We start from the raw sequence: 16528 nt of genomic DNA on the forward strand, positions 1-16528 counted from the left end.
GTATTCCAAAAGTTTTTGTTTGTATTAAGTTCTTACATTAGTTCATTTCCTGAATTCTTCCATTGGTTTCTTTTAAAAGATTTTAATATTTTAGGATTGTAACTGTTAATCTTTAGTAAGTAAACATGAAAGTAATATTTTAGTTAATTTTTGTAATTAAATTAAAAAAACAGTTAAATAAAAAGAAGTTAAAATATATTATATATATATAGTCATTACAATAAAACATATGTTATTGCATATATATATATAAAGACATTGATAATCTTTCAATAAATAAGTTTTTTTTAATATACAATTACTGTTTACATAAAATATTTATGGTTAGCTGCAATTTTTTGTAGTAAAGTATTAATTTGAAATTTGTAAATTTAGATAATATTGAAAAGTTTATGAATTTACTTAGAATATATAAATAAATACATATTCTATCATAATGATTTTATTTAATTTACGATTTGTTTAATTTATATTCAATTAAATATTTTTTAATTTTTTTTTTTCCTATCTATCTTAAGCAATTTTATTATTCAATCTGAAAAATGTTGAATTTTTTTTCATTTAATCAAGAATTAAAACATTTTTTAAATGTAATAATGTAGTAATTTAGTGTATGTGTTATTGCATCTATTATACAAATGTCAAGATTCTCCGGTGAATGTCAGCATTCACGCAGTCATTTCGTTTATGTATGAAATATTTGCTAAATATCATTATTTCTCACTTACACTGGCAAATGTCGATATTCAGCATGCACGGATGGTGAATGTTGAATAAAAATATTTTTATTACATTAAGACAAAAATGCAACTTTTTAATATGCAAAATAGGAGAAAGCTTAAGTAACAGCACATGTAAATAAACTGTTGAACCTAAAACGAACAATACATTCTTAATCAGAAAAGAAAAATAATATGCAATAGTAAACTTACACATATATTATGTGATTAACGTTATACAATTTTATTTATTGCAACAACTTAAACTTATGACACTTTGAATTGCACAAGAGTTCCTTGCATTTACAATTGCATTTATTCGTGGAACACTTCTTTTTGCAATGACAGCGTGTATAGCCTTGGCCTCCACTTTTTGAATTATCTGCAGCTACTTCTCTCAGCGATATTTCTTGAGAAGAAATCTCATCTATGGAAAGTAACTTTTCTTTACAAATTATGAACTGATTACGGGAATAAAGCTGCTTGAGGATACCATTTTTGTTTGCTAATTTATAAAAGTTGAAGTCTCCTATTCCAACAACAACCGGCAACATATTTCGGGCATCTGTACAGCCACAGTTGACATCAGGGACTTGTATTCGTACGATGTCACCAATTTGAGCAGAAGGAAATTTTCTTTTTGAGGTTTGTAACATTTTCATTGCTTACAGTAGAAGATTCTCTTTCTCAGCCACTCTTTATATAGAAATAAATGTGTGTTGTTCAGTCAGGGCTTGACATGCAGACATGGTGGGTTGCAGCTCCTCTTCAATATTTTTCTTTGGAATATGGTATTTCTTGTGGCCACTACTCAAATTTCCTTCAAAAGTATTAACAATTTCTTCAAGCTGTTCTTTGGTTTCAATATTTGTGATTTGTTCACCAGGCAAAGATGACGATGATATTCCTCTTTTTGGTTTAACGTTAAACATGGCTTCATAAGGACTTTGGCATATTCCTTTGTGATATGTAGTGTTCTTGGTAAATTGTACAAACAAAAATGATACAAATAAATGGTCAAATGCAATTTGACCATTTATTTGTATCATTATTGTTCATCCATGCAGTTAACATATTCTGTATATCCTGATTGGCCCTTTCAACTGAGCCTTGTGTTTGACTATGATGAGGCTTTTCATGAACTATCTTAACATCTTTTCACATAGCACATAGTTCCGGATATGATTTGATTACAGAATTCCCTACCATTATATAAGGCAATATAGCTGGGCCACCAAATGTTAAACATATTTGAAGAAGGTGATATGCTACTTCTTCAGCTGTCTTAGTTTTCAAAGGTAGTAGCTGGACAAATTTTGTTAAATGATCTTGATATATCATTATGAACTTATATTCACCATCATTGTGTGACTACAGGTCTCTCAGATCAACTTGACATTTTGAGTTTAACTGCGAACTGACCATTGGTTTCACAACAGTACCTTTCTTAGGTGCACTATGTTTTATTTGACATTGTTTACATAAATTTAAATACAACATTACAACTTCATATGTAATATTTTTGTATTTAAGTTGCAATTCTTTAAGTTCTTTCTCCATGGCCTGTTTTGCTGTGAGTTTCAGATAGTATACTGAACAATTTAGCATTGGTAACATAATACTGTTTATTCGTTTCTCCTGGTCTTAATGGTACAATTAATTTTTCTTCTTCATTAATTTTTAAAATGTCAAAACGTTTTAATCGTCTGTAATTTAAAGATGTGCTGCACTTTGTTTTAACAGAAATCACTTCAGAAAGTATTTTAGAGTACTTTTCTTGAGAAAAATAAAAACAATTGTTGTCTTATTCACTTGCAATTAATGCATGTAACTTTTCAAAAAAAAGTTTTTGGTTTACTGTAGTATCCATTCAATATAAATTAGGGTATCAAATAAAAAAATAAAATTTAAGAAAATGTTGCACACACCAAGAAACCTTACATAAGACTGACAAACAGCAGTGTTCCAGAGTATAACAAATAGATACCATGTGATTTCAATCACGGCAGAAAAAAGGAATTGGCAACAGACTGTCACCTTTCTGTCAACATCGGCTCTTCGGGTGTCATTTCAACCTCCTCCAAAGCTTATCTGTGCTTGTTAACATACAAAGTGCGTTCCGTAAGTAATGTGACTAATTTTTTCACGACACAAGGATATGCCGTAACTAGTTCTAACCTGCTGTGCTAGGTGGTGTGGGGTGTTAGCTTCAAAACTCACTTGGTGTCGTTTGCCTCCAAGCTGCCGGTGTGTGAGGACGTTCGTTCCCATGAACCCCGTTTTGAGTTAATGTAACACAGAGCGATGGATCATTTTGTGGAGCATCGTTATGCTATCAAATTTGCATTAAACTTGGGAAGCCGCCACTGAAACTTTTACATTAATTCAGCAGGCCTTTGGGAGTGATTGCTTCTCCAAATCACAAGTCTTTCAAGGATGGCCGAGAGGAGGTCACCGACAAACCTTGTAGTGGATGTCCATCAAACTCCCGAATTGTCTTCTTTGACATCAGAGGCATTAACCACCACAAATTCACACCTGTCAGGACCACTGTAAATGCAGCTTTCTACTTGGAAGTGTTCAAAAGACTGAAATCCTAGTCACATGCTGCCGAAATGACATCACGGACACGCGGAAACTTCATCACGACAACATGCCAAGCCACAGCACCTTCACTGTCAACGATTTCCTGGCCAGGATCTGCACCCATTTGTTCCACAGCCACCTTACAGTCCTGACCTGGCTCCCGCCAACTTTTTTTGTTTCCCCGCATGAAAGGGAAACATTGGGACACAATTGAAAACATCAAGGCTTATGTTACATCAGCTCTAAAGGACATTCCGGAGAAGGCCTTCCAGAATGCCTTCCAGGCCCAGAAACACCTCCTTCACAAGTGTATCAATGCAGGAGGGTGCTATTTCGAAGATTTTTGACTAATTGTAAAAATATGTTCAATAAATAATTTTTTATGAATTTGGTCGCATTATTATACTATAATTTTGGTCGCATAAATTACTTATGGAATGCACCTTGTACACCGGCAATTGTTCAAATGTATAATAATATAACCAAATATTCAGTCTTTCACCAACATATTTTGTATGTGTCGACGTTCATTGGAGAATATCGACATTCTCTAATTTTGGTCTTTCACAGTAACATATACACAAGGACTGTAATATTAACAAAGCTTGTTTTTAGCTGTTGGAGAAGTGTTGATATTTTCTATTTTTCATTAAAATGTTGACTTCTAAATTTTCTTGGTCTTAATATATTTTTTTCCGATTGTAAAAATTATCAAATTAAATTTATTTGTTTATACAGTAACTTTGTACAAATAATCTGTAGTAGCATATAACCTGCAAAAAAATGCTAGAATAGAAATAAACTCTTTGCATTATCTGCAACTTTGAATACAGTGGTACCTTAGGATACGAACGCCCCAGCATACAAAATTTACAGGATACGACATGAAATTCGAACATAATTTTGCTCCACAATACGAACAAAAACTCACCATACAACATTACATTAGTTCGCAGAGCCATTTTTTATTCACTTCTATTCATTGGTTTCAGTCCGCGTGTTTGCTTCATCATGGAAGGATCTTGCATTCATCATGCAAGATCCTTCCATGATGAAGCAAACACGCGAAGGATCTTGCATTCATCATGCAAGATCCTTCCATGATGAAGCAAACACGCGGACTGAATAAAGCAATAAAGGAAATTTTCGGGTATTATCAGAAAGTGACTGATTTTATTGAAAAAAAAAAAAAAACATCCCGAAAAGGTTGACACTGGTCATAATGCTGCTTGGAATAATGACATTTGCCTAAGTCATTTTAGAAACATTTTAAAAAGTAGGCAAAGCCAAACCTCTTTGGATAAATATTTTACCAAGCGACCTCTATCCAGTGAAAGTGCTGGTAGAAGTGAAGGAAAGAAAGCAAAAAGCGGTGAATAAAAATTTTAAAAAATATATAAAACAACACTAATTTTTTTAATCTTTTCTAAGTTATTTTTAAGTTATTGTTACATTGTGTTATGTAAGTTAAGTTTTAGTATCATTTCCCTTCTCCCTCTTTTCCGCCATCAGTTTACACCTCCTCCATCATCTATCCTCTAAGGTAAAGTACAAATAAAAGTGCATTTTTTTTTTTAATCAGTTATTATTCTATTATGGTTATTTATACATTTACAACTACAAAATGCATTTTTCAGTGTTTTCCTTACTAAAGTTAATTTTTTCAATGTACTACTTAGCTTTGAGTGTGTTTTTTGTGTTGGAACAAATTATTTGGATTTACATGTAATCATATGGGGGAAAAATGATTCACCTTACAACATTTTCATGATACGATCTCAGTTTCGGAACGGATTAATTTCATATCCTGAGGTACCACTGTACTTGTCAGTGTACAGCAGGGATGAACAGACTTGTTAAGACCAAGGGCCATATAGATTCACTGTGACTTACGGGAGGGCCACAAAAAAACTTGAAGGTTATCTACCACAACTGTTACTGATGTTTTGCAGAAAACTTTCAAAAATCTGTATGGTGCAGATAGCTATCTTGCCAGATTGTTGACTTTACCAAGTATACTTAAATAGATTACTGATTATTCAGTCATCTATAGTATTGTTAAAGGTGGGGACTGAAAAACAAAGTAAAAAATATATAAATTTCTATTGGATATATAATCGCAAAACTTTCTGAGCACATAGAAGACATCCAGTAAAACTCAAATAACTTTTATTTGAATCAGTTGTGGGAATTTTAAGCTGTGTTATTAATTTTTAATTAAATTATTAACATTATCAAGAACATTCAAGTGTGGGCATTATTTCAGAGTTAAAATAATGGTGGGGAGCTGCCAGCAAATCAATTGGAGGGCTGCAGTCTGTATTCCTGGTGTACAGTTCAGACAGTATCATCATAAACACTTTTTTTTTTTTTTTCTTTCTTTTTGTTAGCAGTTTATTGTAGATGTAAATACAGTATAAATAAGTAAAATGCAAAAAAAGGAAATTTAAGATGAAACCACTTTCACTGCATTAAATTAAAGCACAGAAAGGCTTTTAAACAACAAAATTTTGTTTCATTTCTGTTCTGTTTAGCCAATAACTATATGCTGAAATAAACTCAAAAAAATTATACCATAGATATTATTGACATTAAATCTGATGCTTTAAAAAGCTATTTGGTGCAAAACAAGTTTGGTGGGAATGAAAGCCAGAACATGAATCATACATGATTTGATGGTTCTGGAAAAAATCATGTTGACAGATGAATATAAAAGAATGTATTACATTTTTTTAAATGATATCCTTGATAAGTTTAAACAAAGAACAAGTTAAAATCAGCAGATAACTACATCATTAGATACAGAAAACCCATCAGTTAGTTTCACCTAAAATTACATTAATTTATGTTTTATAGACTTACTAGCAGACCCCACCATGCGTTGTTGTGGCTCAAATGTATCTATTATAAATTTATAACACTTCCCTTATGGGGAAGGGGAAATTTTTTGAAAAATTTCTAATTAGTGTACATTCTCTTGACGTGCCCTATTAAAACGCAAAAACCCGCATCTAAAATAGTATAAATAGAAGCAGAGTTCTTTACTGTAAGCCTTAATCCTAACCATCTCTCTTCAGTGGGGGGAATTTCGACACGTATATTATATAAAAACACGTGCGTATTCGAATGCAGCGTTGTGTCAAAATTTCAAAGGAATCGGTAGGAACAAACGAACATTACATTTTTATTTATATAAATAGATAGAAGATGATCTGCTTTAGTTCATTTTCACAGAAAAGCATAATGCCTCTCAGAAAAGCAAACTTAGAGCGTCGTACTTGTGGAGTTAACACTATCTGTTGGACATAAAAGCCTTAACGTAGATTATATCTTTTAAATTTATATGAATGTTTAACAGAATAATATACAGCCTATGTCCACCCTGAAGTTCCATTCTAAATATTGGTGAAAGAATTTTTGAAATGGATGAGTAGTTTCGGAGATTACCTGCTGCATACAAACTTACTTACATACTTATAAACATTACCTCTTTATAATATTAGTATAGATTTAAAATATCCAAACTCCAGCAGTAATGTGGGATATTAGCACCAAAGTTCTTATGTGTCCATCTTCAGGTTCAGCAGTCATTTAAATGTAGACTGGAGTTTGGGTATTTTAAGTAAGTCTATTGTTTCTCCAGTTAAATAGAAGTTATTTATGTTTTATGATGATTATTCTAAACTTATTCAGTTTTAAGTTTGTGTTTTGTATATACGTTATTTGTTTATATTCTTTGCAAGCAGAAAATTGCCTTAGAATGAGTGAAAACATTATTGAAAAAAAAAATAATTTTAGTTTTATAAATGTGTGGGTTTAATCTTTTAGATGTGAAGAACATAAATGCATAACTTAACTTTTTATGAAAACATGAAACTACATGTCTTTATTATTATATTTAAGTGCACAGTAATATAGATACATTTTATATTTCTAATAATAATGTGCTTTTTCCTATTATCCATTCTAATAATTGTAATTAAATACTAAAAATTTATCAGATGATGATGATTGAAACAAACTATTTGATAAATCCTGTGTCTAGTTCAAAATTTGAGATAAATCTGTGTCTATTTAATCAAGAGTGATGACTGCTATTATACTTACTGTATCAAAGTTTGTGTTTTCATTAAAAAGTGTGAAAATTTCAACACTATATACTTAATTTAGTTTTAAAAGCTAAGGAAATGCTCAATATTTACAAATTTCAAATTAACCTATAAATTATGTAAGAATTCATTTCTTATATAATTGTTTCTGAATAATTTGTCTTTATATTCTTTGGAAACTAATAATAAAAGCTACTTATAAATGATTTTGCTTATTAAAAAAAATCTTTCATTCAATGGTGGACAAGTACAGTGGAACCTCGGTATACGACCTTAATCCGTTCCCGATGTTTGGACTTATACCGAATTGGATGTATACCAAACCAACCTTTCCCATAAGAAGTAATGTAAAAATGATTAATCCATTCTCGTGTAAAAAAAATGGCTGGCTTTAAACACCTTGCTTTCCTGGCTAGTTCCTGCTTGATTTTTCATGAGATCAGCGTGTATCTTTTTAGCTTTCTCGCAAATAATTGCTTCCGATATGCTGTCTCCAGCACTGTTTTTCAGTTATCCAAAGCAAAAGCAATTTCTCGATATGATCTAATGACTTTGATCTCTGTTTAGAAATTGATTTAACCCTTTTCGTAATTTTAGCAGATTTAATAATGTCTTTATTTTTCGTGATTGTTCATATTGTCGTTCTCGGAATACGGTAGGCAACAGTTAAAATCTCGAACACGCGTGCCACCTTTGTATTTCTCAACAATCTCTCATCAGTTCCATTGTAATTCTAGTAATTTTTTTTAGTTTTCTGTCGCTTTTCATTTGCCTTTTTGGGATTCGTGATTAATAAAAATAATAAAATTTTACTTACGAATTAAAATCAGAAGAAATTAAACAAAGTTATAAACCGTTGCATTGCGAACGTCTAGTCTGGTCTAGTACACCAATAGTGCTACTTGTTCATTGATGGCGCGTATAATTGAATTATGTCGTATACCGAGCAAACAGGACGTATTCTAAAGCAGACGTATATCGAGGTACCACTGTATTTCAATATATGTAAATCTCCAAAACAAAAATTTATAAATTTAATTTGTACGTTTTGACAAAAGGAAGAATTTAATTTAATTAAATTAAATTCTGAATATATTAAAATTATTTTCAAAAGAGAAAACATACAATATTTTACTTCTTGTGTATTAAAAATGAATAAAAAGTTTGCAGTTGTTTGGAATTTGTTATAAAACGAGTTCCACTGTAAACTTTAGAATAGAATGCAATTGTTAAAATACTTCTAAATGACTCGAAAATAATTTTTAGTGTAATCATTTTTTGTACATGTTTTTAAGATTTTCACTTTGAATTTTTTCTGTCAATTAGGGATGATATTAGAAATAAAATGAAGACAAGATATTTAAATAATCCTGAATATAATTTTGAAAAAGTAAATCGTGCCAGTTTGGCTTGTGGACCTATGGTAAAATGGGCTATTGCACAGGTAATATTCTTTTTTAATTTATATAGATAACATTTTCCAGTAAATAAATTTTAAAGATAATGTCAGAAAAAGCTATTAATACAATTTTTTTAACTTGTCTTGTTATGAATATTAACTGAAATTTGTAGAACAAACATCTTAATTTTTACTATCAACCCAGATCATTATAAAAGTATGTGAATACACAATGCATTGATTTCATAGATGGATTATTAAAAAGTTTTCTTAATGTGCATACAAAAATCATTTAATTTATGTTTATAACAATCAGTTCAGGTATTTTAGTAACAAAATAGATAGTAAATATTATAATTTTGAATTATTATTGATCAGCAATCATGAAACTAGCACACTCTTGAATGTTGTGTGTCTAATGCATTGCACAAAATGTGATTGCCTATTCTCTCCCTACATTTATTTTTAAAAAATTAGACAGACAGATAATTGAAGATAAACCTGAACTGTGTCACAAAAGTTATTAAACTACATTGTTCATTGTTCGAAAATACTTGCTAACAAACTTTACTCATTCAAGCTCATTCAACTTACATTCAAAAATTTGCCAAAAATCCAGCAGTTATCATAGACATATGAAAAAATTCATGTATATACATTACTTTTTGTTGTTTATGGTAGTAAAATTTATTTTTGCTAGCATAAAAAATTTCTCCCAAAAAAATATGTTAAAAATGACAGACTGAATATTATTTATAATTTACGCAACTCAATCATAGATAAAATTTTTCGATTATATATTTCATTTCCATGAGTAGCCCTGCATGAATGGCCATTTGTTCTGTACATTTTGGTTAAAACAAACTCGAACAGTTTTTACACAAAGAAATTTCTTGCTTCAAAAAAATTATAAATACTTAAAATAAAATAAAATAGAAATAAAATTCCATTTGGTATTAAATATGTGAAACAAATGTACAGAATAACCTACAGTAGTGTAGTGCCATCTATGAATGGAATGTTTTATAAGAATCGTAAATTCTCAGATTGACGATAAATCGCCAAGTGATTTGTTTCATTAATTAACTACTTGGTGATATATCGACAAATGATTGCAAAAGAGTTAAAATAGTGAAGCTTGTTCAAATGTGTAAGAAACAAAAAATATAAGTACAGATGGATTTTGAAGACTAAAGCTTTTTATAAAATGTTACTAATGACAGAACCAGTAGGAAATGATATGGAACAAAAATTAATAAAACAAAAAATACTAGACTAGACCAAAAATTCATATCCAACAAAGGTCCTAAAAAGTCATTTAAGTTAATAATGATGATGGTATTTAGCAATATGTAACATCTCTTTTGACAACTGGCCAGCATAATAAATGCAAGACATTTGAGGTTCCCAAATTGCTCAATTTTGTGACCAGAATTTTAGCCCATTCTTCAGCACAATACATTATTAACTGCCAAAGTGTTTGTGTTTGTTATTGGTCCATTTTCCATTTCAATTAATGCCACATGTTCTTGAAGGCAATAAGTATTTCCAGGCTGTAGGAGTATGTGGATGTGTTTGTCAGCCAGCCAGGCTTTTATAATTATAGTCAAATAAATATTCCTTTATCATACTGAAATATGTTGACTGAATAATTTCCATTGCAAACACATATGTTGTTTTAAGATATGGATATATTATTGGGCTAAAATTGTACCATTGCAGAAGTCCAGGGTGCCAATACCATTGGCACTGAAGTAGCCTCAAACCATTAACCTGGAATATTTTTGTGTTGACCTCATTTGACCTGACCTGTCAACCCCGAACTTATTCATTTCTGCATTGGAACATTTTTGATACTAGATGTCACTGTGTCATAATTTTTATATTAAAATGAACTTTTAAAATATAAATTTTTTTTGTTTGATATTTTTCAATATATTTATTTTGTTTCCCTTGTACTAAATAAATAAATAAATAAAATATATTTATTTTGTTTGTGCAAATTAAAAAAATAATTTTTAACAATATAGTAGCCATGATTATTATTTTTAAAAAAATTGTTAGGCTTAACATTGACAAAAATTCAACATGGCAGCCGCAGGCAACAGAGAAAAATTTCAACATGGGATAAGTTAAATAACTGACTTTTGCACCTTGCGTATCAGGTGGTGGTAAATTGTTTCATTCTTGACAATTTTACCATACTTAATGATGAAAAGTCACTCATCAAACCATAATACTTGCTTCCAACAATGTATGAATTCATACAAATGTGAGCAAGTCCTTGCTGAACACATTCTCTTCACAGACACATTGAGATAGAGCTTGCACATTGCCTCATAGAAACTGTAGTTTTGATGAGACAAAGTGCAGTTAGTGAATGTATCTGTGCATTGACACTTTGGAGACAGGCTTTTGGAACATTTCTCTTGCCCATGTTGGATTTTTAGTCATTAGATGCCAGTTTGTCCAAATAAGCCAACAAAGCATATTGCATTCACATGTTCTAAGTATCCATCATCTGTCAGATCCATCAGGTCTAATGGAGTAAAATATTTTTGAAAAGGTGTTACAAATTGTGCTAATTTTGCAGGAGTTATTGTTGCTGTTTTTATTTCTTAAAAATCATAACACTGTTACACATCTTCTTTAATCATTAGCATTAATATTAAGTAAACTAGTGATTTTATAAATTATTTTTTATTCTTATTTTTCTTATCTTGTATGTTGATCATCCCAAAAAGATCAATTCTGCTAGGAATACTTGTTTTATAACTTCTAAAATCTAAGATTATAACAGAATCTAAGATAATGAAATATATAACATCTTAAACTTTTTCTCTTATAACCAAAGTGTCACTTTACATATGTATTTACAATAAATCTAATTTTATTTCACAGTTAATATACATAATTTCACATTTAATTATATAATATAAATATTTTATATATTAATACTATAATTTTACTATAGATAAATTATGCCGATATGTTAAAACAAGTGGAACCATTAAGAAATGAACTTAAGAGTTTAGAATCTGAAGCAGATGAAAATAAACAAAAGGCAGAAGAAATTGATGCCATTATTAATCAATTAGAGAAAAGTATTGCTGCATATAAAGAAGAATATGCAAATCTTGTTAGTCAAGCACAAGCTATTAAATCTGATCTTGCTGCTGTTCAAGCAAAGGTACAGTGATATATCAAATAATACATAAAATGTTAAAACTGATCTTATATTCATTAAATTAATATTTCTGGCTATCTAATGTATAAAATGTAAGGATTATATTTAAGAAATTTTAATCATTTTTATATTAGGTTGATCGAAGTATTGCTTTACTGAAAAGTTTGAGTTCTGAGCGTCAAAGATGGGAAGCTACCAGTGAAACATTTAAAAATCAAATGGCAACAATTGCTGGAGATGTACTCTTAGCATCAGCATTTTTAGCATATGCTGGTTGGTTTTAGAATTGAAGTTTAAACTTAATAATTGTAATTTAAAATAATAATGAATTTGCTAAATATTTAAAAATGAAATTATATAGCATTTTCTTTATTAAATATTTAAATTTTTTTAGTATTTGTTTAAATATCTAATTTTACTTTTATATACAATCAATACATTAAATAGTTATTTTAAGTATATTTTATATGATTGTTTTCTATTTAATATTTTATGAAAATTTTATTCATTCTAAATAAGTTTTATACTTGAACATTTTTATGTTGTTTAGTTAATACATGATAAACATTTTTTTGTGTAATTTATAAAGCAAACATAAGTATTATATTACATTACATTAACAGAATCATCAGATTTAGCAAAAACATGTAGACAAAAAAATTACTAACTATAACTACTATATTATAACTATAACTACACTACTAACTTTAATCTAGCTGGATGAGCCTATACTCAAATATAGTACAATTTAAACAGAGTAAAATTCAATAAAATTTATAATATACATACATAGAGGAAAAAATAAATAGTAAAGGAGTAAATAAGTTAAGGAAATGTAAACTGTTTGTTTATTACAAAGGATCAGCACAACCTAAGATGAGATAATCTAAGATGCTATTAGAGTGGAAAGTGGCAATATAAGCAATCTCTTTTAATAAAATACTAAGAACATATGTATATAAATGAAAAAATAATAAGAATTTATATTAACTACAAAAAATTTAATAGACTTTATTTAATCACTTATTTAATAGAATTTAATCACTTATCATATGCAATTTATCCGAGTAATTCTTTCATAAAGATTTCAAATGTATGTAACAACACATTGTATTTTAATAGAGAATATATGGAATAAATCATTTATGAATGCTCCTTTACATTATTTGGGATGGTTTTTTAATATGATATATAAAAATTTGGTTATTTTCTATGATTTTATTTTTAAAAGACAGTTTTATACTTAAAATGATAATTATATTTTTATTGATAAACATAAATTTAAAAAGTAATATTTTTAAGTTATTCTTCAAAAAGTAATATAATAGATAACAAATTGTTTTTAAAAATATTTCATTATTTAAATTTCATTATAGGTTATTATGATCAGCAATATAGACAAAATTTGTTTAATAATTGGTGTACCCATTTGCAACAAGCAAATATTCTGTTTAGAAGTGATTTAGCAAGAACTGAGGTAAGTTAATAAGTTGACTATATTAAAAAATATTCAGGCTAAATTCATTTCTTAAAAATCTGTATTGAAATTTACATTTAATTTTAAGTAATGTAATTTTTATGTTAATTGAATGCTTTAGATTTATTTCAACTTATTCTAATACTAAAACTGCAATAAATTTTAATTCTTTTCAGATTTATTTTTATAAAATTGAATTTATGAATTAATGATATATCCTTTCAGTATTTATCTACTGCGGATGAACGTTTGAGATGGCAAGCTAATGCTCTTCCCTCTGATGATTTGTGTACTGAAAATGCCATAATGTTGAAGCGTTTTAATAGATATCCATTGATAATTGACCCGTCAGGACAAGCTACTGAATATATCATGAATGAGCATAAAGAACGCAAGATAACAAAAACCAGGTGAAAATTTATATTTATTAATTTCATAATATAATTAAGGATGAGAATTTAAAATTTTTAATTTAATTTTCAGTTTTCTTGATGATTCTTTTCGAAAAAATCTTGAAAGTGCTCTTAGATTTGGCAACCCATTACTTGTACAGGTTTGTGCTTGAGATTAGAATTATTTAATTAAAAGTTTTTGTTTGCTAACAGATTTTTTAATAACAGGATGTTGAAAGTTACGATCCAATTTTAAATCCAGTGTTGAATCGAGAAGTTCGTAAAACAGGTGGTCGAGTATTAATTACTCTTGGAGATCAGGATATTGATCTTTCTCCTTCATTCTGTATATTTTTGTCCACAAGAGATCCAACAGTAAGAAAAATTATTTTAACAGCATTTTTAAGATTTATGTAGTGTCTGTATTTTAATTTGATAGTAAATAAAATAAGTTTTTGTTTATATTAGTAAATCAAACTATAAATGAATTATTTTTAAATATTTAATAAAATCAAAATTTTGTTGTTTTATATGACTTAAAGAAAATTAAAATGACTTATAATATGCATTATTAATCTAGCATGTCATTAAAATAATCCATTTTAACTTTTTCAATTGTAAATTGAATTTTTTTAAATTATATATACAGTTGTATTGCATTCAATAAGTTTTAAAAGAATTTAACAAAGGAAGTATAAAACTTAGGTTTCTAGAATTCTGAATATTTTTTATTGATTTATAATATAATTTATTTAACTGAGACTGGCTTTATGAAAAGTTAAACTGTGATATTTTAATAAAATATATGATTGCTTTTATAGATGTATCATTCTTGAATTGTTGTTTCAATTTAAATAAATGTAAAATTCCAGATATTTTTCAAAACTTGTAGCTTTCTTAACTTTACAAGTTTACATATCTTCATAGTCATGTAAGTTATGTAATAAAAATATATACATTTAAAAAAAAACTATGGGTTTTTGCTGAAGTTTGATCTACTTTATCAAGAGAAAATATGATAAAAAATTTTTTTATTACAATATAGTCAAAATTATTAAATATTATGCAGACTATAGATAAAAATTGAGCATTTTAATAATTTCTTTGTAGAATGATTGTGTCTAATATTTTATTTTCTGTTTCTACTGAAACCACAGTTAATATTTAAAATTAAATCATAAAATTTACAACTACAGAATAAGTAAAAATAAAATTATATTTCTGATTTTATCATCAGAAATATAATTTACTTTTACTTCTTATTTAAAGTTTTGTTTCAGTTATATAAAATGTAGTTTGACTTGTTTTTATGTAAAAGTTCTAATTTAGCAATATACTATTTTTATCATATAGTTAATTTTATTAAAATTAATTAATAATACAGATATAATTTATTTCACTGAGTTGGTAAAAACATTTGTATATTTTTGTGTTTTTTAGGTAGAATTTCCACCAGACATATGCTCTAGAGTAACTTTTGTTAATTTTACTGTAACAAGAAGCAGTTTACAGAGTCAATGTTTAAATCAGGTATTCAAATTAAGATAGTAAGAATTTTTATTAAATTTTGATATTTACTAATTCAAATTGCATTTAAGGTTTTGAAAGCAGAAAGGCCTGATATAGATGAAAAACGATCTGATCTATTGAAATTACAAGGTAAATTTTTTGTTCACTGTAAAAAAAAGTGGATAAAAATAATATGGTTGGTTGATTTTGAATTTGAATTCTTACTATTGGGTTGTTTGGAAAGTAATTTCGTTTTTTTTACCACTAGACGGATTAGTCATATTTTTCCTGCCATTTTCATTTTAAACCATATTAACATTATATACTTTGACAGCTAGCATTTTAAGGCTTATTTGTAAAAAATTTTGTTTGATTTTGTGCAATTGTTTATTTTTTGTGTCTCATCAAATATGGAAGATTGAAAGCAGCATTTTCAGCATATTTTGCTCTTTTATTAACAAAAATGTAAGAATGATTTTCAAGCGAGAAAAAAATTGTGTGATGTGTACAGAGAAGATGTATTGACAGAACGACAGTGCCAAAACTGGTTTACAAAATTTCCTTCTTGCAATTTCAATATTGAAGATGTACAACATTCTGGAAGGCCAGTTGAAGCCAATGAAAACAAAATAAAGGTACTGATTGGAGCAAACTGCCAAATAACAACACATGAAATCACTAAGAGATGAAATTTGTCAAAACCGTTTATGATTACTTGAAACAAATTGGTTTCATTTCAAAGCTTGATATATGGGTTCCATGTGTTCTTAAAGAGAGATGCTCTCTTTGGTGGTATTTTAAGGAAATTTTTTTTTGAGCTTTTACCAGACAATTTAACAACTGATTTGAAAGTGTACTGCCATTGAGTAAACATATTGAGTAATATCATCAAACAGAAAAGGCAGCCAGAATTGATCAACAAAACAGGTGTAGTGTTTTACTACAATAATGTCAAATTTCACACAAGTTAGTAACTCGTCAGAAACTGTTATAACTTAGATGGGACGTACTATCACACCAACCATATTCGCCAGATCAAGCACACTCAGATTATTACTTGTTCCGGTCTATACAAATTTTTTTTAACTGTAAGACATTTACTTGAAATGACAATGTCAAAAATCACTTGGATCAGTTTTTTGTAAGCAAC

The 16528-nt window shown here is 28.4% G+C and overlaps 1 protein-coding gene across 1 annotated transcript in view; it reads left to right on the forward strand.

The window, feature by feature from the left end:
• LOC111623677 (cytoplasmic dynein 1 heavy chain 1-like) overlaps window positions 1–16528 on the forward strand; it is a 196279-nt gene that overhangs the window by 141335 nt on the left and 38416 nt on the right. Inside the window, exons 60-68 of the mRNA XM_023366346.1 lie at window positions 8741–8858; window positions 11788–12003; window positions 12135–12273; window positions 13377–13477; window positions 13703–13887; window positions 13961–14030; window positions 14098–14244; window positions 15310–15399; window positions 15468–15528. Of these exons, the coding sequence (XP_023222114.1) occupies window positions 8741–8858; window positions 11788–12003; window positions 12135–12273; window positions 13377–13477; window positions 13703–13887; window positions 13961–14030; window positions 14098–14244; window positions 15310–15399; window positions 15468–15528 (1127 nt within the window). The remainder of the gene's footprint in view (window positions 1–8740; window positions 8859–11787; window positions 12004–12134; window positions 12274–13376; window positions 13478–13702; window positions 13888–13960; window positions 14031–14097; window positions 14245–15309; window positions 15400–15467; window positions 15529–16528) is intronic.

This window comes from Centruroides sculpturatus, unplaced genomic scaffold (assembly GCF_000671375.1).
Source record: "Centruroides sculpturatus isolate CEXI.00-Female unplaced genomic scaffold, Cexi_2.0 scaffold176, whole genome shotgun sequence".
NCBI lineage: Eukaryota > Metazoa > Arthropoda > Arachnida > Scorpiones > Buthidae > Centruroides > Centruroides sculpturatus.